The sequence below is a fragment of the Poecilia reticulata genome, chromosome 4 (genome assembly GCF_904066995.2).
Source record: "Poecilia reticulata chromosome 4, P_reticulata-male-v2, whole genome shotgun sequence".
NCBI lineage: Eukaryota > Metazoa > Chordata > Actinopteri > Cyprinodontiformes > Poeciliidae > Poecilia > Poecilia reticulata.
In genome coordinates this window covers 32,991,270-33,017,974 of record NC_088833.1, presented here as the reverse complement: position 1 = coordinate 33,017,974, position 26,705 = coordinate 32,991,270, and the positions used below count along the sequence as shown (strand labels likewise).

The 26,705-nt window shown below is 38.9% G+C and overlaps 1 protein-coding gene across 2 annotated transcripts in view; it reads left to right on the top strand.

Moving 5' to 3' along the window:
- Positions 1 to 26,705, top strand: part of arhgap39 (Rho GTPase activating protein 39) — a 92,349-nt gene that overhangs the window by 12,548 nt on the left and 53,096 nt on the right. For both annotated transcript variants that reach the window (XM_081606688.1, XM_081606687.1), the window contains exon 2: positions 10,111 to 10,527. In XM_081606688.1, the coding sequence (XP_081462814.1) occupies positions 10,154 to 10,527 (374 nt within the window). In that variant the 5' untranslated portion in view covers positions 10,111 to 10,153. The remainder of the gene's footprint in view (positions 1 to 10,110; positions 10,528 to 26,705) is intronic.

Sequence of the window (26,705 nt, the reverse complement as noted above, 5' to 3'; positions counted from 1 at the left end):
CGTCTGCAGCCTCCTCCAGAACGCCGCTCTCCTGGGTAACGTGCACCAAGGCTCCGTTTGTTAAAACCGCTGGATGAGTTGCTCCCAGCGGTTTTTAATTCTTCGCAGCAGTTTAGCCGCGTCCGCAGGGGTTGAGCAGCGGACTGCGCATGTTACAGTCTAAATAACTTCTGCATGGTCATTTATTTCCTCAAGATAAACTGCCGGCTCCTCAAATGGATTAACACAATGTTGCATTCTCTTTAGTTTTCCTTGGTCTGTAATGGAGACTTGAATTTAACGCTCCATTTCAACCAAAGGTTTTGAATGCGCTTCCTAACCAGACGCTCCAAAGCGTCCTGTCTATATCTCTTCAACACGCTGTCAGCTCCCGGTCAGAAAGAGGGATCAGCTTTGCATTCAAGGACAGGCAAACATCACCTACTTGTTTTGTTGTTATGTGAAATACATGTTGGTTGTGTAATAAAAAGAAAAAAATTTGTGAATTAAGTTGAGAGTTAACATCAAAACTTGTTTTTATTATTTGTTGCTTACCTTTAAACACTGATTTAAATATTGTAATTTTTAAACTGAGCAGTAATTTTACATCCATGCTAACTCAAATGTAATATTTAAAACTTCAATACATAAAATCAGTTATTTAACAATATGAGGTGTTGTTTAATTTATTTTAATTTATGTATTTTCATACATTAATGCTAGGGCTGCCCAAGTCTAGTTTTCCAGAGCTACAATCTGCAACTTTAGATGCGTTCCTTCTGTAACCCACCTGGACCATAGACTCATTATAAGCCTCTACAGAACTGAGTTGCTGTTAATGAGGGAAGTCAACCTTTTGTCTGGGGTGTGTTTTAGCAGGGATGCATCTAAAAGTTGCAGTCTGGAGGACTGAACCTGGGCACTTCTGATTTGTACCATCAATGTGGCCCATTGAGGGTGGCCAATGTGCTGAAGTGGCCCTCGGTCAAATTGAGTTTGACACCCCTGATCTAGTTCTAGAGAGCTACCATAATGCAACTTTTAGACGCTTTACTGCTCCAACTCCTGAGTCAAAATTCTGAATTCCCTCAACAGCAATAACTCAAAAATTTGCGTCATAGCAACCATATACGATCTGGTTCAACAGCCAAACATTTATGCTAGCGTCTTTGTTTTTCTGTGAAGCTGAGTTTTAACTTTACAGTACACCTAGGCCTGTCGCAATAAACGATAAATCAATTAATCACACAATAAATTAAACCTTTCAACCTCATTTTAATTATCAGATTTATCGTCTCTTCCTGCCTTTTTTTCTTTCTGTTGATGACACTGAATGAAAAAAGCATAGACATAATATAAGTAGACCCCGCATTGGCTGCTCGGGCGCAGGAAATACGGCGGCCATCTTGGAGAGGTCGTCCCTCCTACTTTGCTTAATCAAAACAGCAGAAGATGCCTCAGCACTGAGGATATTGTTGTTCTGATCGATGGACTATTGATGTGAGGCTCCACAGACAACATTTCACAAGTAAGATGGACATATTATTGTGTATTTATTGTGATTAGAATATTACGTTACTGTATTTGATACCAGCTAATATTAGCTATAGTGCTTCGTGTAACAAAGGGTTCAGCCCCGCTATGAAGGATAACAGATTCCGTAAATCTAAAAAAATTAATTATTCTCTAACATTGACTTAGATTATCTGACACAAGAGCCTATATTAGAAATGAAACTATATATAACACATATTATAAAACTTATATTATGTGTTACAACATTCACCAGCAAAGTTTACACAGGTGGTAAAGACTTTCACTAGTAAGATGCATCCCAAATCTTACGTTTTTGTTTTGAAAGTTTCATAAAGACACGATGTGAGGAAGAAGAGGAATCTATAAAGAGAGACGAATTCACTGCAGCACGGATGAATCTCACATCAGATTTTGGACTCGATCTCAGCTGCTGAGTCTCTGAAGATAGAACTCGTCGGCTGGATATATATATATATATATATATATATATATATATATATATATATATATATATATATATATATATATATATATATACAGTGGCGCAACTACACATTATTCAGGTGGATGCAAAAACATAGATCGGCGCATCTTCGAGTGTCTGCTGTAGTAGTAGCAGCGGCGTAATCATGTAATGTTCTCACCACTAGATGGCAGTAGGTACAGAGCATTTTACATTAAAACAAGAGAATTAGTGATGCACGAATGTTACAGGTAGCGGTGAGAGCACTGAATCTAGCAATACTGTGATGACAGTGACGGAAAAGACAGAGAAGCTCAGCAGTAGTTGGGTTGGAAAGAACATGAGTCCATTTCCTACAACATGTCTGTGTGAAGTGAGCTTCTGAAGCCTGGCTACTATAAAAACTAAAACCAGAGAGAGACAGAGATGTTGAGGAAGAACTTTGTCTTTCTTCAATTTCTGCCAGGAAATCAGCTGTTTTCATCCAAACATGCACAGGTTTCACACCAGGTGGGTAAAATATACAGATATTGACATTTTGTACATGCAACTCTTCATATTGTAACAGTGAATATGAAGTGAAATCTTTCCCAAATATTATTGCTTCTTTCAGAATAAGAATTATTTTCTGTATTCTGGCTATAAGATGCTTGTGGATTAGTTTGTAAAACACTGACGTTTTCTACAACTTCTTTAAATTTAACACCACAGTGTTGTGGCTGTTCAGGTGTATTTTTGAAGTGGATATGTTAAGTGCAATTTGAAATAAGAAATGTAAAATGTGATAAAAATACATTTTTGTGTTTATTTGATTCCTATTCAAGAGACTTTGATAAGAATGACTATATATAGACTATATATTAGACTATATACCCTACAGAGTATCTTTATTTTAGTTGGTGGTGTGCCTCGGAATTTTTTCAATTAAAACAGTGTACCTTGACTCAAAAATGGTTGAAAAACACTGCTCTAACGCACTGAGTGAATGGGGAAGTTTGCGTGTTGCGGCGGAAAATTGAAGCAGGTCAAAATGCATCAACACAACGAAGCTAATACGACATAAAAACAATGCCATACTTGACGGAGTTTGGCTACATCGAGGCTCACTGCAGTAAAAAGACATACGGAGGATCAGATAGCAGGTAAAGCAGCGCACAGCTACAAACACTCACCCGGATTAGCATGACGGTCAGAAAGCTAAACAAATAACCCGCAAAATTATTTAAGTCTTCGAGCTGCGATGTAAGACGCTGGTTCTGCTCTCGCTGTTGAACCGCTGCTACGCACTACAGCAGCGGTTCAACTGCTGTTGAACAGTTGCTGTAGCGGTTGCCGTCTGCTCTACCAGACGGTGGAGCAGACCGTCTGGTAGAGCAGACAGTCTGCTCCACCGTCTGCTCTACCAGGTGGAGCAGACGGAGCGCCGCTTCTGCTCCACCTGGTAGTGACTCTCACACCGAACCTCTGCTTAAAGCTGCAGCATCTAACCTAAAAAAAATTAATTTTACATACGTATTAAAACTTTCGCTGTCCTAACATGAGACAGATAATCTCTAAAAAAATAATCAATCTCCTCCCTGCTCTCCGCTCAGTCAGAAACAGCCACTCAGAACTAGCAGTAATCAGCTAGCTGCCATGCTATCAGGAAGTTTTCATTCAGTAACTCAGGATTGTTTATTGTAATGGATCCTGTATTTGCCTTTGAATGTTAAGTTTTATACTTGAATTTTTTGGGCAATGTTGAGAGGTTTTATTTTGGCTCTTTGCATTATTTAGCCTCTTCAGAGCCTCCATATGTTATCAGTCTGTTAAAGATAGTATTACTGATAGAAGTACAATTTGCACAATGCCTGTTTTGTTTAATTTTCTTCTTGGAAAAAGTTATTAAAAACAAATTTTTGTCTAAATTAAGGTGAATTCATGGTTTCTTTTTCCACATAATGTAACCGGTAGTGTTTATGATAAAAAAAATAATAATATTGATTATGTGATCGGTATCAGTGATCGGCCCTCATGGGTGATTGGTATCGGTATCGGCAGGAAAAAACCTGATCTGAGTTTTGCTTGGAGTCCTGTGTTTTTATCCTCTGAACGTTTCTCACTGTGCTTGTGCCGAAGTGGCAAATACGTTAGTTCGGTGGAAAACGGTAGTTCTCAGCACTTCCTTATAATATCCTAAAATTATTTATAGACATATTGTGCATTTTTGAATGGTAAAGGAGACCAAGTGGTCTGAAAAGGACCACTGGGTGGCGGAATGGTTCGATGGCCGGAAAAATAGCCAGGCAAACCCAGAAGCAAGACGGAGCGTCCCGGTGGTCTGTCCTCTGAAGTCAGTAGGAGCTAAACCTGCAGGCTTTGCTCTCCGATTATAATGAGACATGGAGTAATTATAAATGATTTCGGGTTACGTTTTATATGTCTGGTATTTTGATACTCTGCCCTCCTCATATGTTTCTGTTAGCGGGAGCTAATGTTTATGTGAGCTATGCTACGTTAGCTGTTGGGAGCTGAGTCCGTGGATTTTTATTGTCTCACTCTACACAGTTGGAGTCTTTAATCCATAAAAATTATCTGTGTGGTTCTTACAGTTTCTGTTTTGCCCAAAAGGTTCCAATCACACATCTTCCAGAATCTTCAGATTAAACTGTTTATGTCTGGACCCCATTTCAGTGACCCTTAAACAAATATATACCTCGTCTGCAAACCAGGGCAAACCTGCTGCTCCTGTTCGTCTTCATTTCAATATAGATGGTAAAATGTATTCAGATGGTTTAGATTTTCACAAGCAGTAAATGTCTTTCTCAATTGACACAATTGACAGGTAATAAACACATACTTAAGATAAATACTTATGCATTTATTTAAGGCACCACTGCAAAAATAGCCTTCACAGCAAAACATTTAATGCATACATATTTGATCAACATAAGAAAAAAAAAATTCTACATACATTGTGATGATTCAAGTAATTGTCAGGTTCAGTAATGTTCTGTCACAGTCAGGTTTGTCAGTGCATCAACTGTTCAGGATTATCAACATAATTTTTTCCAACACTAACTTTTCTCTGTGTGTACTTCATCAACATGTATAGGCGTAGGAGAAGGTTTATTTTATTTTTAAGTTTTACAAATCCAGTATTACAAACGCACAGATATTTTTACACACACACAAATCTTTATACGCACGCACAAATTATTTTACACGCACAAATCTTTTTACACACGCACAGATATTTTGAGACTATTTTCACTCCATATAGATCAGCCAACGATCTAAGATTATCGTAAGGAGAAAATAGGGGCACAAAATGATGTAGTATGAACTACTGCATTAGGTAGTCAGATGTGCCCATCTTCTCTATTTAAATCTAGTGATTACTGAAAGGCAATATAGTATACAGACTTCATAATCTGCACTCTGTTGGTTGAATGCAGTATTTATTTCCACTTTGGCTTTATGTTGTTTAGTTTTTATTCAAGTACGTTTTTTGTTAATGGAGACTGAGAATCCATTTTATTTTTGGTTGTTTAGTTTATCAGTTCCAGTGTTATGTGTTCTTTTGAAAATAGAGTGTATCTATCTATGGCAGGAAATCGCATGCATTGTTAGTCATTTCCATTAAATCAGTGTCAAAAGGTCTTGAAACAATATTATCGTTTATCGCAATAATTTTTTAGACAATTAATCGTCCAGCAAAATTTGCTATCTTGACAGACCTAAGTACACGTCTTGATTCTCGTGGTTTTCCCTCGTAATTTAAAACAGTGTGCTTGATGTTTGATGAGAATAATTAAAACTTCTCAATGTTTGATAATGTCTAGAAAAATGTTTTTACATCGGGCTATTTGGCAATACATCAGTGAGTAGTTAGTTGGCAATGTGTTGTTTGCTGCTGAGCATGATGTGGCTGAAGCAAACATTATTTTACATACAAGTTATGAGAAGCCTCTCCAGGAGCACTGCTAAAATTATTTGACATCACAAAATCAGCCCAGTACCGGTCCACAGTCTTAGACGAGAAAGACTCACCTGGTATAAATGTAATTTTTAGCTACTGGAATTACACCTAAGAGAAATTAATTCAATCAAAGTATTGATTGCAGTTTTCTGGCTGATCGTCAATTGGCGATCTTTAAACAGCCTTACCTGACGATTCAGATTTTGGTTGATATCATTTCTTTTCTTAGATATGTCACTAAATATAGCAAGAAAGGTACTTAGCTGATAACAGTGGGGTGACTATTGTTAATGCAAATGTGCAGACATAAACTGGTGGCCAATTTGCCAGTCAAACCTCTCTCACGGAAGAGCAGAAGAGGACAGTGGCTGATTTACTTTTAAACCTTTGCTAAGGTAAATAAGACCAGGGATAAGATTGACTTCATATGTAAGTATCAGCCAATCATCAATCTCTCAAAATTCTGAAAATTGGTGCAGATACATCTGGCCAATAAATGTATGATATATGATTCATGCATATAGGATATAATGTAAACAGGGCTGTAACAGAGATGCAATAAGTTTATAGGAGGTGTGCAAATAACCTAATCATCTGACTGTTATCTGCAGAAATCCACATTATTAACAGAAATAGAGGGCCCCAAAACAAACTTTCACTTAGTTCCACACGGAGGCTTGTGTAAATCAGGGTTAATCAGCTGACTATCTTTCTGTGTTGGAACGGGTCCCCAGCAGTGGCTCATACTGTTGCTGTCCAGGGAGTTGACTGACACAAAAAATTTGGGATGTTTGTCCCCCTCTTGGCATTTATGAACGAATTTAAGCAAAACAAAAAAACATACTTGCTAAAAAATTAAACAATGTTTGTAACACTATAAAATTTTTACTAAGTTCATCCAAGGTTGAGACTATGGTGCGGGACAACCACCCTAAAAATAAAGCCAGGGCTCAGATAGTTAAAACAAACATTCTTATGTTAGAATGGCCCAAAGTCCAGATCTAAACCCAAGAATCTGTGAATCTGTTCACAAACACTCTCACTCTCAATCTAATCTGACTGAGCTGTAGCTGTTTTGCAAAGAAGAATGAGCAAAACTTTCTGTCACTAGATGTTCCGGTGAACTGCTAGGTAACCACTTCCCCTCTGTCTCCCCTGCACCTTTCTGCAGCTCCTTTCTGCCTGTCGGTGAGGAGAACCAGGTGGACTCAATCTTCAATCTCCTAGCAATCAGAGTGCAGCTACTTTTGGTGTGACTGACTTGTCAGTCCTGGTTTTGAGAGCATGAGATGCAAACAGTGCTGGAGCATTTAAGCTCAGAACTGTGTGAAAGTTTCAACAAGCTGTGAAAGACAGCCGGTTTTTCACCTATGGGCTATTGAGATTTGAGCTACGTGGACCATCATGAAAAATAAAGATGAGTCAATGAAATTAAAGTCTCTGAGTGAAATCCAGTTCAAAGATCACAGTGGAAACAATCCCTTTCAAGTGGGGATCACACAGTAAACCAAACCGGAAGAAAACTTGACACTAGATGTGCAAAGATAATGGAGACAAACCCTAAAGACTAAGCTAATGGTGTTCCCACAAAGTTTTGACTAAAGGGGGCTGAACACTGCTGCACACTGCACTTGTCGGTTTTTTATTTGTGAAAATCTAATGATTCATGTATATATTTATTGCAGAACATTTTATTCACTTCCTTCTGAGCTCTGCCTAGGTGTGTTTACACCAGCCCTGATTTGTCCACTTTAATAAAACTTTAGTTTGTTTGTCTAGAAAGTCTGATTCATTTGGGGAAGTGTTCATTTTCAAATCAAACTCAAACAAAAACAAACTATGCTCCACCTACAAACCTAGGTCTTGATTCAGTTGAAGTGAACTCTGGTGGGGTTCAAATACATATGTGAACGCCAAGCCTGTTGGAGACCACTCCAAAAGCAAGAAGTGGACTACAGCACAAGGCATTCTGGATAAATACAACCAAAACAAAAGCACTAGTGGGAGAAATGGCTTGTGGTGTTTCTATAACCACTAAAATCTTATGCCATTCTGTTTTGTTTGCATTTTGCGAAGAAGAAAATGGCATTTAGTGTTTTCTTCAGAGATTTTTGTGTTGTTCAGTAGTTCTTGGTACAGAGCCCCACAGACGAGGAGATGAACAGGCTTTTCAAAGGGTTTGGTTGGTTTACAGTGCAATGTGAAAGAGAACTGCAGCAGCTGAAAATATAACAAAACTGGCAATTTTGTTCCCCAGGCCTTGGTCTCTGCTCTTCAGTTTTTCTGACATTATCTTTTATTTTTATGTTGTGATTATTGTGAAGCACTTTGGTCAGCTGAGGCTGTTGTAAATTTTGCTATAAATAATTTAACTTTGACTTGACTTTTACTGTTTAGAGTTTTGATTTTTGTCTTTACTTGGACATAACTTGGCATGAAGCTTTATTTACATGAAGCGTGTTGTAAAGGAGGATGTGGAAATCATTATGTGCTTCTTAAACCAGCCGTGTGCAGCTCAGAGAAGAATGCAAACTGGCCGAACTCTACATTTATTCCATGTAAGGCTGTTCAATGGTTCAACAGACCACAAAAGGAACACTCAATACAAAGACATGGATGCCTGAGAAAAAAGTTAATTTCTGTAACCACAATGTATTTAAGTACTCTTAGCATGCATTAACACCAGCCCTGTTTAGTCCACTTTAATTGAACTCTAGTTTTTGTCTAGAAAATCCAGTTTGTTTGGGAAGGTGTGAATACAAAATCGCTGATGCAGACCAGAAAAGTGAACTCTGGTCCACCCACAGACCTAGGTTCTTGGTTCAATTTAAGTGAACCCTTGCAGTGTTTGAATGGACATGTGGATGCAGGCAGTGTCCACTAAGTGCCTTCTTAAGATGTTTTTGTGTAGTTTTCTTCAGTAGTTCTTGGTGCAGCTCCCCCAAAGGTGAGGAGGTGAACAGGTTTGTTTGACAATGGAGTGTGAAAGCAAACTGCAGCAGCTGAAAGCGTATAATGTTGCAATTTTGGTCATCAGTTGAACTGAATCTACCAGACTACCAAGTGTTAAATCACCCTTACAGTGTCTTGGTAAAGGGAACACTTGTGAGATTTGTTAAGATGGCTGAACGTCAGTATATTTGTTAGTGAAGATGGTACATAGCACAAATAAAAATATTCAGGTTTGCCTTATAAAAAAAACTTATAGGTTGATTATTCCTTTGAGGATGATTCTTGAGAACAAACTACAAAAGTAAGACAAATTTTGTAACTTAAATTTGTGGTAGAGATTTATGTTCGGGCTGCACAGTGGCGCAGTTGGTAGAGCTGTTGCCTTGCAGCAAGAAGGTTCTGGGTTCGATTCCCGGTCTTTCTGCATGGAGTCTCCATGTTCTCCCTGTGCATGGTGGGTTTTCTCCAGGTACTCCGGTTTCCTCCCACAGTCCAAAAACATGACTGTCAGATTAATTGGCCTCTCTAAAATTCTCCCTAGGTGTGAGTGTGTGTGTGCATGGTTGTGTGTCCTGTGTGTCTCTGTGTTGCCCTGCGACAGACTGGCGACCTGTCCAGGGTGACCCCGCCTCTCGCCCGGAAAGTTAGCTGGAGATGGGCACCAGCAAACCTCCCGACCCCACTGAGGGACAAGGGTGAAAGAAAATGGATGGATGGATGGATTTATGTTGTTCTCTGGCTTATGTCCTCCTAAAACTTTGGTGTAAAGCCTAATGACACGTGGTTGGAATCCATGGAGTCAAAGCTTTTACTTGATCAGTGTTTTATGTTTACAAAATTGAGAAGATTTATGAAGATTGATGTGTAATTATTAATTTATCATTCATTCATGTATGTTGTGTTCATGGGAGCCATGTCAATTTGATAACCAATTGAATGTGATGTGAACATCACTGTTTTGCCTGGTGATTAGTGTATTGTTTTGCTTCTGATTGTCCTCAAATGAAAAACTTGAAGGTTGAAAGGGTTCTGTGCAAAATGTTAGAGTTTTTTCATTTGGAAGCAAGTTTTTGATAAAGCTCTGAAATCAAATTTATTTAAGGTTCAAATGGCAGCAATATTAAAAAAAGTCTTGTTTCCTGAACTAAATTCTGTTTTAGATGGAGATGACACTCTTGTTTTATCTGCTAAGAATTCCTTGTGAACTCTCCTTCTGCAGGTTGGAGTGGGTGGAGATCATTGAACCCCGCACCAGGGAGCGCATGTATGCCAACCTACTGACAGGCGAGTGTGTGTGGGACCCCCCGCAGGGAGTTTGCATCAAGCGGACTGGTGAAAATCAGTGGTGGGAACTATTTGACCCCAACACTTCTCGCTTCTACTACTACAATGCCTCCACCCAGCGAACAGTGTGGCACAGGCCTCAAGGATGTGACATCATCCCGTTAGCCAAGCTTCAGACCCTGAAGCAGCACACAGATGCCATTAATCCCCGCTCTACTGCTGGGGGAGAAGGGAGAGGATCTGCGGACAACAGCCCAGGACGTAACAGCGGGGTCAGTCGAGAAGGAAGCACTTCCTCCTCCCTGGACCAGGAGTTTTGTGAAAAGCAGAGCAGCAAAGATGAGGTAGAGAGGTAAGGCTATGTGTTTGGAACTCTGCTAAATAAGAAACTACACGACATCTGTAACTCGGAGGAGCCCATCTCCCCCGTTTCTCTGTAAGACTGTGCTCGTCTCATTCTTCTTCCTGGTTTTCCTCATAGACTCAAACAGAGCATCCGGCTGCTGTCCTTCAGTGCTCTGGGTTCTGCTTCTTATACTATTATATTGGCATTTTAAAGCCATGCAGCAGAGTGTTGGTAACATCATTCATAGAGCCAACATCGACTTCTTGAATCATTTGGGTCAAATTTAGACTTGTACTTATTTTACTGTCATTGCACAAAGACACAATAGTAATATTGGCAAACTTTTTTTTACACAGCACATTTGTCTCTGTCACACAAACACTCTCAAACAGTCCCATAATGCACCTTTTCTTGTTTATAATAAAGAAACCAATGTGCAAATTCACAGTTATGGGGCTGCAGAGTTTTGTCTGGGACACTTGTGCATGCTGCTGATCAGGTTAACAATCAGATCACATAACAGAGTGATTTCTTATGTGATCTGATTTTTTCAACGTTATGTGCATTCTTCTCAGTGCTTTGCACGTAAGTCTTACTCTCTTATTCAGAACTTTTGAATTCTTTTGCATTTTCGGCCCCTTTAATACCTCCAAGGCCTGAAGATCACATTTACCAACAGTCTTGCCATTGAGCACTGCCTCCACAGTAAGAAATGCTAAATCAGATCCACCTGATGTAAATAAATGAACTTCCATCACTGAAGGAGTATATGTCAGCTGCAATTCTCAAGAAGCAATACCTAGGATCAGGGGCGCCGCCAGGAATCTTGGACCCCCTGACAAAAAATTTGTTTGCCCCCCCGCAGACTGTTAGAATTTTTTGAGTCTATTTGACCCATAAAAAGCGTCACAATTTTAAAGGCTGCATCTTCCTTGCTTTCTTTGGTTCAATACTGATAATTAGCACAATATTTACTGCTCATGAATTTAACATCTAACATTCCACACCCAGTATGCAAGTAGGTTGCTTAAATTTTTTCTATTAGCTTTAGACAGGGGTAAAAGTAGTTTTAAATTCTTGGAGGTACTATGACAAAAAAATAAATAAAATAAAATTATATATATATATATATATATATATATATATATATATATGTGTGTGTAGCTTCTTTGTGTGCTTTGGAGTTTCTGTGCTGAATAATTTTTTTGTGAAGCAATAAAAGCTGGTAGCTCTTGAATTGCTACAAAATAAAACTGTATCTCCTTCAGTCCACTGGCTGCAATGTTGACACCTTGAGATGCCATGAGACCTAAATTCTGAACATCATGGCATGGAGTGCATCCCAGTTTTCCATGTCTGGCATATAACCATTCATTTTAGCTTCAAACTGGTTCTAGTGATCATGTGTCCAGACAGAGGGATAATCAGTAGCCCAGCATCATGACCTGTTTGTTCTGAAGATCCTGCAGCTTCCACTTCTCTTCCTAACATGGCACCTCCTCACCCTGATTCTCATACTGATAGGACGAACCACAGAGCTCTGTTAGGTTAAAGCACATCTTTTGAAGTTGGGATGTTTTTCCTCCAACAGGTTCCAGAGGAACATTCAGATGTTGGACTAGATTTTATCTCAATGTCATTTGTGAATGTTAGCTTCTCATTTTCAACAGTGAAGCTATAAAGGTTGAAAAAGGTTATTTTTTTGGAGAAAATCTCATCAACATCAATATTTCCACTAAATAAGAGGCAAAAAATAAATGAATAAATTGTTTGATAAAGGAAAAGTCTCTCAGACTCTGAGCCCGACAGCACCAAACTATTTTTTTATATTGAACAATTAATTTAATTTCACATAATTATTGCGGTAGAAGCCATTTGTTTGTTAAATACTTAATGAAACATACTTACCGTGTTTGATGTTTGTTGTGAATGACGTATGCTCAAAAAGAACGAGGTAATTAGTCCAAGTTTGTTGTTTATTGTACGTTCAGAAATTACAGCGGCTGTAAAGCGCCACAGCAAAGGTAAACAAAGGTAATGCAACCTGAACAGGTGATCAACTCTAAATCAGTGGCACCTTTTTACTCTCCGTCTCTCTCTGTCATTAGCACACCCGTTGCCATGGCAACCGCCTGCGCTTCTCGAGCTGAGCACATTAAAAACATTCAGTCCGTTACGACATCAGGTTTTCAGGCTTGATATTTATTTTGCGATCATTAATAAGCGCTCCCCGAACACATTGGTGGTTGATTCAATGTCCAACAGTCCTGCCATTGAGCACTGCCTCCACAGTAAAAAATGCTAAATCTGATCCACCTGATGTAAATAAATGAACTTCCATCACTGAAGGAGTATATGTCAGCTGCAATTCTCAAGAAGCAATACCTAGGCAAATCTAGTGATTGCCTTTCAGTAATCACTAGATTTAAATAGAGAAGATGGGCGCATCCGACTACCTGATGCAGTATTTCATACTACACGATTTTTTGCCCCTATTTTCCCCTTAAGACAATCTTAGATCGGCCACGATCTAAAATTGTCGCTGGTGATTTCGTAATCGATCATCCTGTAGTGTGATTTAGATCGTCGTGGCCGCTCCGATCTAAATCAGGGGTTTTCCCTGACTGGGAGCTTAACGCTGAATATGACAGGTAGCCAATCAGAAAGCGTGGATTCTCCTCCTGCTTTCTGAGGGGAAATTATGGAGTGGAATCCCAAACAGCTGACATGGCGCAACACAAAGTCCAGCGGACATTGGAGATGATATTTGGAAACAACATTAATATTTATTCAACATTTCGTGCAAAGAATATAGAAATGACAAGAGGAGGAGTTGGAGCCAAATTGCTACCTCAGTTGATAAACCTGGTAACTTTTCAGCTGTTCTTCGTTAACGTGGCATAAATAGGTTACAATGATTTTCATTCAGTCAGAACTTTACGCTGAGCCACATGCATCACAGGTAGATTATAGTAAAGCATTGATTAATGCCTGATTTTAAAATTACACCACACGGCACGATCGAACCCGATCGAACCGTCATAACTAGGATTTCTGTCGGCTAATGTGTCTCAGGGTTTGAAAATGGGCCGACAATCGACCGACAACTTGTGTAGTGTACGCTGGACATTACACTAAGGAAATAGGAAGGGAGGGTCAGTGGAGAGCACCGGAGTTGAGCCTTTTTTCCATAGACAATATAAGGATAGACGCCTCATGGCCGCTCTCGCCTATTGTCGCTGAAGAGATTTAGGGCGGCCATCTTGGAGCGGTCCACCACTCCACTCAGCGTTATGTGTTTAGCAGCACAATGACGTATCAGCGCATTTAATCGATCATAAAACGCTTTTTTGTTTCTGGAAACCATATTCAAACATCTATCAAAGCTACATTTATAAACAATTGTATTATCTAAGTATGTTTTTAATACATAGTTCAGCATATTTAAATATGCTTAGTGGCTATAAAGAAGAAATGGAATATTCTGATATTGATGTATGATGAGCATATTAAAAAAGCACACAGCCGTTCATAATTTATTTACTAAATTATTTAGTAATAATACATATTTATATAACTATACAAACACAAATAAATAATGATGAATACTGAATAATACATATTGGATACATGTTTATATGTAATTTATATATATATTTTTTTTTTTTAATTTTTTTTTTTCAGCCGACGAGTTCTATCTTCAGAGATTCAGCAGCTGAGATTGAGTCCAAAATCCGATGTGAGATTCATCCATGCTGCAGTGAATCGTCTCTCTTTATAGATTCTCCCTCTTCTTCCTCATATCGCGTCTTTAGGAAACTTTCAAAACAAAAACGTAAGATTTGGGATGTATCTTACTAATGAAAGAATTACATATAAATAATAGTCTTTATCACCTGTGTAAACTTTGCTGGTGAATGTTATAACACATAATATAAGTTTTATAATATGTGTTACATTGTTTTATTTCTAATATAGGCTCTTGTGTCAGATAATCACATTTTTTTAGATTCCTTCATAGCGGCTGAACCCGTATTACACCAAGCACTGTAGCTAATATTAGCTGGTATCTCGCCAGTGGACATAATTACAGTAAAGTAATATTCTAATCACAATAAATACACAATAATATGTCCATCTTACTTGTGAAATGTTGTCTGTGGAGCCTCACATCAGTAGTCCATCGATCAGAACAACAATATCCCTCAGTGCTGAGGCATCTTCTGCTGTTTTGATTGAGCAAAGTAGGAAGGACGACCGCTCCAAGATGGCCGCCGTATTTCCTGCGCCGGAGCAGCCAATGCGGGGTCTGCTCTTATATTATGTCTATGCTTTTTTCATTCAGTAACATCAACAGAAAGAAAAAAAGGCAGGAAGAGACGATAAATCCGATAATTAAAATGAGGTCGATAGGTTTAATTTATCGTGCGATTGATTTATCGTTTATCGCGACAGGCCTAGGTGCAACTACACATAAAGGAATCCAGACTTCTAAAAATGCTATTTAGTTGAATCCGTGTATGGTTCGTTCTTTGGTTTTTTCGTTTCAAAATAAAATTGGAAAAACAAAACAATCATGTGTTGTTTTGTTTTTTCGATTTTAAAACGAAATTAGAAAAATGGCAATTGCAAAAATAAAAAATAAAACGAGCTGTCAATTTAACTTTTCATTATTTCATTGTTGACAATCGGTCTGACCCGGATGTTCTCTCCGTCCGGCTTACACAGGGGCCATATCACACATACACATTATGCTCTGCCCCGCACACTTTAGGCTGGTCCGAATTCAAAGACTCCTTCAAATGCATCCTTCAAATGCGTCCTTCTTTTCCCCAGATTTGAAGGATGGGTCTGGTGCATAGACATTAATACATAGACGCCTCATAGAGCTCTGAGTCGTACGTAACAGCGTCCGCCATCTTCTATGTGGCAGCAGGGCGATCGGAGCTCCTTAAGTCCTGTGCTGTGCTGTGTGGACTTGTTTCAACCGTTTTACGAAACAAACTGGATTCATTGGCATTACATTTCACAGGTAAGGATGAAAGATCAGACTTTGCAGCCAGAAATTCGCTTCTAAACAACCAAGAAATATTTCCTATGTATCTAAATTGGCCCAAAATAACTGCTAATTGTTAGCGTAGCAGCTAACGTTTTCATACTGTTATCTAATGAGAGAGAGCTGATGAAAAACCGCTGTTAGAGGAGAGGTTCATTAAAAACCAGGGGATTTAGTGAGGAAAGGTCAGTCAGGATCAGAGCTGGAGCTGCTGGTCTTCAGTCTGTTTCCAGCTCAGCTTCACCATGTCGGTATTTAGCTATAAAGATGCTACGAGTCAGAGCCCAACATGCTGAATATTTCTTTTTCTGAATGTGAAGGAAATTTGGATAATTTCTTTTATTCTTGGCTTTAGCCTGTGAACCAGGACGTCTCAGAAGTCATTGAGTTCTCCCAGTGTGACCAGCAGACTGAAGCCTGTGACCAGTGTTCCCAGTATAATAAATAAATGTTTTATTCTTTCATTTTTTGTGTATTTTTAAATATCTCAATTTGAAGTATTAAGTGTATTAATACAGCTTATGTAACGAAATAAAAATAATTTACTCTGATTATTTTCACTCTGCTGTTAATAGCAAAGTTGACAAACTGTAATAAATATTTTTTCTCTGGAAAAAAGTAAGAAAAATATGTAGTTTAATGTTTGACAATGACTGATTTATAAATCAAAAGTCATTTCTCAATCCATCCATCCATTTTCTTACACCCTTGTCCCCTAATGGGGTCAGGAGCGGTGCTGGTGCCCATCTCCAGCTAACGTTCCGGGTGAGAAGCGGGTTCACCCTGGACAGGTTGCCAGTCTGTCGCAGGGCAACACAGAGACACACAGGACAAACAACCATGCACACTCAGAGAATTTAGACCAATTAACGTGACAATTATGTTTTTGGACTGTGGGAGGAAACCGGAGTACCCGGAGAAAACCCATGCATGCACAGGGAGAACATGCAAACTCCATGCAGGAAGACCGGGGCTGGGAATTGAACCCAGAGCCTTGCAAGGAAACAGCTCTACCAACTGTGCCACTGTGCAGCCCCATTTCTCAATCATGTATAAAAATAAATGCAAGAAAATAATTTGTTTCTTGTCTTGAAACGTGTACATTAAATTATGGAATTATGTAAATATGTTCTTTAATTAAACACAGTAAAAGTGTGTCTGTTCATCAATGTCAATATAAAAATTATCAGAATAATTTCTATCAAATAAAACATTGTGCTCTTTATTCAGAAATGCCCCAAAACAATTAAACAATCCCATCAAAAGTTAGAAACTGTCTTTAGTCATTTCTTTGATTGCCAAATATATTAATGCGTGTGAGAAAATGTGTCAATGACAGGTATTAACTTAAAATACTTTGTAGAACGGCACTTTGTGAAGTTCGGTCCATTTACTTGTATTACCTTACTGGCACATATTCAACATTCAATATGGCGGACGCTGTTACGTATCGCAGCAACGGGCCGACCCGCTCCATGAGGCGTCTAGGTATGAATGTCCGGTGTATCCTTCACGGCCCACGAGATCCCATAATTCATTGCGGGTTCCAACTGGGCGTTCAGGCAGAGCGTCAATGGCGGTGAATAGCGACAATTTTTTTTAGCTATATAACACTTTAAATGACACAACGTGATTTGGTACAATGTTTTCAGGCGAGAATGTAAGTGTGTAAATCTCAAATATCTGTTCGGTTCATCAATACATCACCTAATTGCAATATTGCTCTGACATTTTCGGACCTGTCTGATGCCGCTGCGTTAACAGCCAGCTCCCCGCCAGCTGTCAGCTGGCCGGGCGTTCCAGGTTTGGTACACGCAAATTGTTATAAAATCTCCCGCTAGCTTTCCCCATGAGTGGGAGTTAAACACCGATATTATTCAGATAGGTCTGGTTGAAAATTGTTTGGTTTATAAAGTATTTCAAATCAGAGCACATCGGTTTGATTAAAGTTAAGCCTTCAAACATAATAGGCTTATTTAACCGTAATGTCCTATTTGCCATGTGGAGAGTATTATATTTATAAATGAATAATTTGCTTATATGTATTCCTTGTAGAAAAGTGCAGTACACATTTGAACATTTTAGAATCAAACTAAGAGATTTACTTTTTACTATGGAACATCATTTACTGTAAAAGGTGAAGAATAATATAGAAATCAGTAATACTTGACTGAAAAACAAACTTCGGCTCCGTTGTTTTTTTTTTTTTTTTTTTCTTCTCTCCTCTCTGCTTCACGCTGTCACGGTTGCTTGGCAACATGAGTTACGTTGAGGTTGGGGCGGGGACAGTTGGTGGAGGCTAGAATACAGCAGATATTTTTCTTCCGGCCTTCGAAGGATGCAGACCCTGAATTCGGACACAGCTTTTGTTTCTACACCCTATGGAGGACCAAAATTGACATAATAAATAAAATAATAAATATTTTTCCGACATATATAAATAAACGAATAAATATATAGATAAAATAACTATATATCCAACATAATAAGAAATAAAAGAATCAATATAAAAATAAAAGTAGAAATATATAAATGAAAAAAATCAATATAAAAATAAAAGAAATATATAAATAAAATAATACAAATAAAAGTAGAAATATATAAAAGAATAAATACACTGCTCAAAAAAATAAAGGGAACACTTTAACATTTAAGTGAACACTTAAGTGTTCCCTTTATTTTTTTGAGCAGTATATATATTTTGATAAGAAATCAAAGCATAAATATATACTTTGCTTTGATTTTTTTTGCTTCTCCCTTTTCCATTTGCTGTATTTCTGAATTCATTTCTGTATTTATTTCTATATTATTTGCTCGATGTATACTGCTCAAAAAAATAAAGGGAACACTTAAACAACACAATATAACTCCAAGTAAATCAAACTTCTGTGAAATCAAACTGTCCACTTAGGAAGCAACACTGATTGACCCGACGAGGGTCCCTGTGGTCAATCAGTGTTGCTTCCTAAGTGGACAGTTTGATTTCACAGAAGTTTGATTTACTTGGAGTTATATTGTGTTGTTTAAGTGTTCCCTTTATTTTTGAGCAGTGTATTTCTGCTTGCTGTATTTCCGTTTGCTGTATTTATTTCTGTATTGTTTTCTCGCTGTATTTTTGCTGCATCGTTATGTTAATGAGGTGGGCTGCCTTCTATGTCCAGCTCTTCTACTATTGGTCAATAAACAGGAAAGAGAACGATCCGTGTGCAGATCGATTGTGAATGCCTGCGCTGTGGTCCTCTTCGGAGAGGCTTATAGACCCTTTTCACAAGACGTCAAACAACATCCTAACATCCACTATCTATACATAATCTAAACGGGACAAATTCCTCGCTGATTGATACCAGTTTGACAACGAAGGTACGTGTTTTTTTTTGTTTTTTTTTTATAGGGTTAGGGTTAGGTTTTATATATATATATTTTTTCTAGCTGTTAGTTGATATGCTAGGACAGCAATAGTAATTTGTTAGCTGGCTAACATTCCGTCGCCTTTCTGTTTTGGAAATAGAACGTATTTAGGCTCTAATCTTAATCAGATGTTTATAGTATAGACGGGTTGCCACCCGTCATGTAAAATGCGTGATCGTATTAAACCCTCCTCACTTACGCTAGTTTCACCAACCGCTAAGTAGCGACATGCGACATTACCTGAAGCCACAAGTCCAAAACTTGACAGTTAAGCCAAACACCCGCTGCTCCACCACGTCCTGAGAAGTTAAACTCTTAATACGATAAAGACATGAGGAGGAAGACGCTGTTTTAGATAGATATAGATAGATAGAAAGATAGATATTAACTTTTCATTGGAGAAATGTGATTCTCTCTCTCTCTCTCTCTCTCTCTCTCTCTCTCTCTCTCTCTATATATATATATATATATATATATATATATATATATATATATATATTAGTTCATTAACTTCACATTTCTCCAATGAATATTTATCAAATGTTATGATTAGAAGATTAAGTTTCTTATACTTTGTTTTCCTGCGGTTGTAGACTTGGCAGTAGAAAATTAATAACATAGGAATAACAACTTTATATCCCTTTTAACAGGTTACACTTGATTCTGCTGTGGAAACAAAGTGCATGAAGTTTGTGCTCAGCTGGGAAAACCCTGTGGATCACATGTTGGGACTTCTGCTTCAAACTGCTCACTACAGTATATTATTGTCTCTGTCATCCACCAGTTCACTGCAGACTGGCACCAGTTCACTGCAGACTGGCACCAGTTCACTGCAGACTGGCACCAGTTCACTGCAGACTGGCACCAGTTCACTGCAGACTGGCACCAGTTCACTGCAGACTGGCACCAGTTCACTGCAGACTGACACCAGTTCACTGCAGACTGACACCAGTTCACTGCAGACTGGCACCAGTTCACTGCAGACTGGCACCAGTTCACTGCAGACTGGCACCAGTTCACTGCAGACTGGCACCAGTTCACTGCAGACTGGCACCAGTTCACTGCAGACTGGCACCAGTTCACTGCAGACTGACACCAGTTCACTGCAGACTGGCACCAGTTCACTGCAGACTGACACCAGTTCACTGCAGACTGGCACCAGTTCACTGCAGACTGGCACCAGTTCACTGCAGACTGACACCAGTTCACTGCAGACTGGCACCAGTTCACTGCAGACTGACACCAGTTCACTGCAGACTGACACCAGTTCACTGCAGACTGGCACCAGTTCACTGCAGACTGACACCAGTTCACTGCAGACTGGCACCAGTTCACTGCAGACTGACACCAGTTCACTGCAGACTGGCACCAGTTCACTGCAGACTGGCACCAGTTCACTGCAGACTGGCACCCGCCAAGGACCCAACATGGATGTCTTAAGTTGTAAACCCTGAGTACATGTTGAAATAAAATTGATATGTCTTTTGTAACTACATTTTCTCTATCAATGACTTAAATTATTAACTGTCGTAATTATGTTTGTGTAATGTAGTAACCATGCAGTGTTTAATATAATTATTAAATAGATGTTTTAAAGAAACAGCCACAAACCTTTGTTCCACAATGGCAGCTTTAATTTTAGCATTTCCTCTCCTCCACATACTTTGTTGCCAGATATGTAAAATTTACAAAAAGAAGCAATTTAAATGTAAAAGTTGCATATATGTAGATTACTCAAGAGAAGTTATTTACAATAGTTTTTACAGAACTCTACACATCAATTCATTTATTAATAGATACATATATATATATTAATTACAGAATAGATACACAAAGATTTCATTTCTAACAGCTGCTAGCAGTAGTGAGTGTTCATCCAAGAAGTGTGACTTGCAGGAGCAGAGAGGCTCTGTACTGGTTTGTCCTTTTAAATCAAGAGGCCCATGATACTTTGACTAGGCAGCAGATGTCCCACAGCTGATTGACTGAATCTGCCATGGACAGAGGAACAAGACCATCCCAGATATGGTAGGTTGTTAGGTCGGCTACTGTTGAGAAAGATGGACAACAAAACAAATGGAGAAATTATGAATCACATCAGAATATGGAAATTATTTGGCAGATGGTGCTTAAATCAATACTTAAAATGCTTTTCTAAATAACAGTGTTGGAAGACATAAGTGATTTTAGTGAAATCACTTATGTACACATACATCACTGAAAGGCAGCGGTGTATGTGTATGTTTCTTAACTGTGGCTAAAGCTGCTGCTAGCTGGTTTACTCTCCGATCGGAGGCTGTTGTTGTCCTCCGTCCCTGCGCCACCGCCAGCTACCACCAGAGGGGGTTTCCCCAGCTCCCTTCTGACGCCCCACCCCGCGGGTGTGTCACCACGCACCTGCAGGTCATCCGATCATCACCAGGAGCTTAAGAGGAGCCGCCTAACAACACTTCCTCGCCAGAGTGTTGACCTTCGCGGTAACAGAGATCAGTAAGAAAGCCTTATATTGTTAATCCTGCGTGTTCTAACGCCTCCATCTCACCACCCCAGGTTCGATCAAGTCTGAGAGCCGGATCGAGTCCAGGACCAACCAAGCCCGTCAGCTGGATCCGGGTTTCCCCGACGAGCACCATCGAGTCGGTCTCTCTCTCCCTCAGCTCCCCGGACTGACATCATTCTGGCTCCTGCCCCCCAGCCCCGACGTTTCTGCCCAGCCTCCAGTTCATAGTTTTCCCTCGCTCGAGTTCCCCTGGATTTGTTTGTAAATAAACCCTTGATCTTCAGTTTTCTCCTGAGTGTTTTGCTGCATGTGGGTTCGGAGTATTTCTAAAAACATGACAGAGGCTGTTTATTATATACACTGTCAGAGAATGGTGGATTGACAATGAGTAATAACAGCTATCTAACACTTAAATGCTGTTAGTAACCTTACCTGTTATTGTATCTTTAAGATAAGGGGTATTTGTGAATTTTTCAGTCAGGTTTCCCGAGGACTGTTGAACTGAGGCCGAAAGCGCCAAGTAGGAAGGCATTCACAATCGATCTGCACACGGATCGTTCTCTTTCCTGTTTATTGACCAATAGAGAGCTGGACATAGAAGGCAGCCCACCTCATTAACATAACGATGAAGCGAGAAAACAATACAGAAATAAATACAGCAAACGGAAAAACAGCAAGCAGAAATACAACGAGCAAATAATACAGAGATAAATACAGAAATAAATTCAGAAATAAATACAGCAAATGGAAATACAGCAAACGGAAAAGGGAGAAGCAAAAAAATCAAAGCAAAGTATATATTTATGCTTTTATTTCTTATCAAAATATATATTTATTCTTTTATTTATATATTTCTACTTTTATTTTTATATTTATTCTTTTATTTATATATTTATTATTTTATTTATTATTATGTCAGTTTTGGTCCTCCATACCACTCGTCCAAAGCGGCATGTAATTAATTTGATCATGATACTTTCACACAGATAGCCAACCTCTCTGTCACTAGGGGACCCAAATTTGGGTCCTCAGCGCCGCAACAAGATAAATTAAAAACACATGTAATACATTTATTAATATAGGCATATTGCATATCCACGTAAAGGGAAAAAGCTCCTCTAAATGAAAGAAACAATATTTTCTACCTCAACCACACCCAGACTGAACACTAAGCAGATTCATAGAAAGAAACGCAATTAGACACTAACGAGGCACACCCGGTAAAAGACGCAACAATAAAAGAGCAAGGAGGCCCGATATACAAAAACTATCTATCAGAGTAAAGCCGAAGCTCTGCGGTTTCCAACAATACCAGAGTCACCACGCTACGTGCAAAACTCACTGAACCAGCAGCTAAAGAAGAAAAACAGAAATGGCTAATTTCACGAAGCTAAAAGCAAAAATCCAGTCCTACCTTTGCTGTTTCGTGGTCATAATCCATATTAGAGTAAATATTTCCACTTGGTCCAATAATCCATTTTTCCTGAGTACATCTCACATGGTTTTGGCATTTCCGTGTTTTACGTACATACACAAACTGTGAGTCAAACTTGGTCAATTTACGTCACAGGCCTTTTTCCCACTGTAATAGGTGAATGACTTTAGTTTCCGTATTAATGTCAATGCCCTCAGATTCTATTGGCTCTGACGGTTCGAACGGCATGTCAATCGTCAAAATTGACCAATGGGTTCCCGAAAAACTGCCCTGCGTAGTTTTGAAAGCCTGAATGGAGAACTGGATGATTTTACGCAGAGCGCATTGTTATTGTAATGTAATTCTGAGATATATTAGTTTTTCCTGTAATCATATCATTTTGACAACTTAGTCTTGCTATTTGCATTTTCATTGTTGTATAATTCTATTTGAAGTGTTATTGTGAGTTAATCTGTTCCATTTTCAGTCTATTACAATTTGTCTATTTTTTTCTCTTTTTATGAATGAATGCAATGTGGATTTTTCAAAAGAACCCCCAAAAACAATTATTAGATGTAATTACTTATTTATGATAAATAATAATTTATTATATGAAAAGAATAAATGATTGAAATAGAACCTACAGAAATAAAAACTAAGAAAGTTCAAATGATTGACTTTTTTTTCATGAAACCTGCCACAGTAAAAGGTCAGATTGTGTACTGTTGTTTTCTACTTTTTTTGGCTTTCACTGCATGTTTTGAAAGGAACATTCATAGATTGAAGTTTTTTTTTTTTAGGCGGAAATTAATTTTTTTCCTAATTTCTGCTGTTCATCATATTAATTCACTTTCCTCAGTAACAGGCAGGGTGGTTTTTAGAGCTGTAACATGTTCTCTAGGGTCTTGCCTTTGTTTTGATACCAAAACAATTAAAATAAACTCCGTAGTTCTTGAGATACATTCAATTCATTTTGGGCATGTTATTTTCAGCCATATTGCTCAAAAACAGGTCATGTGCCGAAGAGGCTCCGACTTTGTTGCATTAGCTGCTAAATGCAGCTTCCCATTCAGTAAAGATCTAAAGGGCTAGTCCGTCCAATTTTTTTTTTTTTACCAACCTTTAATCTGCTCTGGTTTAAAAAGACGCTCAAACCGCGACTAGAACATTCTGCCAGTCATTCAAACCCTTTAGTTTAAGTTTTTCCTTTCTGAATAGTATTAGCATACCAATTATAATCCGGTATGTCATGAACAAGCATGTGAAAAAGGTTATCCAAAATATACAATATCTTGGATAAATATTGCATATTTATCCAAATGCCTCCTGGACGCCTCCCTGGTGAGGTGTTCCGGGCACGTCCCACCGGGAGGAGGCCTCGGGGAAGACCCAGGACACGCTGGAGGGACTATGTCTCTCGGCTGGCCTGGGAACACCTAGGGATTCCCCCGGAGGAGCTGGAAGAAGTGGCTGGAGAGAGGGAAGTCTGGGCCTCCCTTCTGAAGCTGCTGCCCCCGCGACCCGACCCCGGATAAGAGGAAGAAAATGGATGGATGAATAGATGGATATTGTATATACAAAAAAATGTATATACAATATACTAAAATATAGATAGTAGTATCTATTTCAGGTAAATACCTGGAAATAGATACCAGAAGGAAATGTTTGAAATAATTTGCCAGATTATTAAAAGCTTAATTAAATAAATGTTTGCCTACGGAAGAGGATTTGGGAAAGAAAAAAAAGGTCATCATTTTGTCTTTAATCTCAGAATTCAAACTTCAATCTAAAAAAAAACAAAACAAATTAATCTTGTACATCAGTAGGTGTTAGAAAAATGTTACAAGCCCCTTATCCTCTTCTGTGGTTTAACACCACACAATATCTTTTCACATTTTTATAAGTGATGTATGACTGTCCAATTAGAAATGAAAACCTCTGTCCCCTTAATGAGACTATTTATCCATCCATCCATTTTCTTCCGCTTATCCGGGGTCGGGTCGTGGGGGTAGCAGCTTCAGAAGGGAGGCCCAGACTTCCCTCTCCCCAGCCACTTCTTCCAGGGGAATCCCTAGGTGTTCCCAGGCCAGCCGAGAGACATCGTCCCTCCAGCGTGTCCTATTTATTATAACTTATTAGACTCAACTGACTAAACATAATGAACAACTTTTGAGTTGATACTTTTCATTATTTCTTAGCACTGGATTTATAAGCAGGGCTGCACAGTGGTGCAGTTGGTAGAGCTTTGCCTTGCAGCAAGAAGGTTCTGGGTTAGATTCCCGGCCCCGGTCTTTCTGCCTGGAGTTTGCATGTTCTCCCTGTGCATGGTGGGTTTTCTCCGGGTACTCCGGTTTCCTCCCATAGTCCAAAAACATGACTGTCAAGTTAATTGGTCTCTCTAAATTCCCCCTAGGTGTGAGTGTGTGTACATGGTTGTGTGTCTCTGTGTTGCCCTGCGACAGACTGGCGACCTGTCCAGGGTGACCCCGCCTCTCGCCCGGAACATTGGCTGGAGATGGGCACCAGCACCCCTCCCGACCCCACTGAGGGACAAGGGTGTAAGAAAATGAATGGATTTATAAGCAAGAAACATTAAAAGAAACAAATATTTAATTTGTATCAACCTTTATGTAATCAGAGCTTTAAACTCAAATCTTACAAAATAAACTGAAGACAAAATCTTATCATAAAATGTTTATTATAATAAAATACAAGCAGATATTCAGCCAATGTTTGGAGAATCATGAAAAAATATTCCTATAATTTATGTATATAAAAGATGAGGAGACAGTGAAGAAGACAATGTCAGGAGGAGGAAGAGGATCACTGGGAGATTCTGGGAAGCTGCATCCAAACCTGAAGCTGAGGCCTCTCCTCCTGTATGAAACAATAAAAAATAAATATAAAAAAAATTCACACTGCACATAAGAAGCCAATAAAAAGGGAAGAATATATTTCACACACACAAATAATATGAATTTACAAACTACAAGAAGATCAGAGGAAGGGAATATTAGTAACTAGTATTGGAAGAGAACAATGTGTCAATGTTTAGAAGATACTAACATCTTCAGAAGTATTGAACTCTGCAGAGAGGAATATTATATTTTGACACACGTATCAAACAGTATATATGCAAACACATTAAACTCTTCATGTTACACTTTGAGACGCTACGATCTGATATCAAGCAGCAGAATAGACAAGGTGACTTGCCGAGATCAGACCTTGGTTAGCGGAGTAAACGCCTCCACCTGCCCGCTGAGCCTGGAGCCGCCTGGAGCCGCCTGGAGCCGCCTGGCCCTGTTAGCGGAGCTATGCTGCTCCGAAAACTCCGGAGTATATTTCAAACTGTACATAACTAAGTGCGTAAATTAAGCTATAATAGCTACTTTCTAGCCTAAAAACATCTTAAAACAACTTTTTGTGACACATTAATAGTGTACTTACTGTTTGTCGCTACTGGAGGCGCAGTGCAATGGAAGCCATCTTGCTGGTCCAGAGACGAGACGGGTATGGCTGCAGTGGAAAGCCACTCCCCGGTGCTCTGGCCTTTCAAAAAAAAAAAACTTAACTAAAAACTCAGGCTAACCATTTTTCTCGGAGACCAGATCTCTGGTATTATTTGTTTCTCACAGGAGCTTTACTTAAACTGACTTGCGGCTGGCAGGAAATACTACAGTAAATAGCCTGAAACGAACAAGCTTGTCTCCCTGCAGAATCCGTGTATAGTTCGTTCTTTGGTTTTTTTGTTTCAAAATAAAATTAGAAAAACCAAACAAGCATGTGTTCTATTTTGTTTTTTC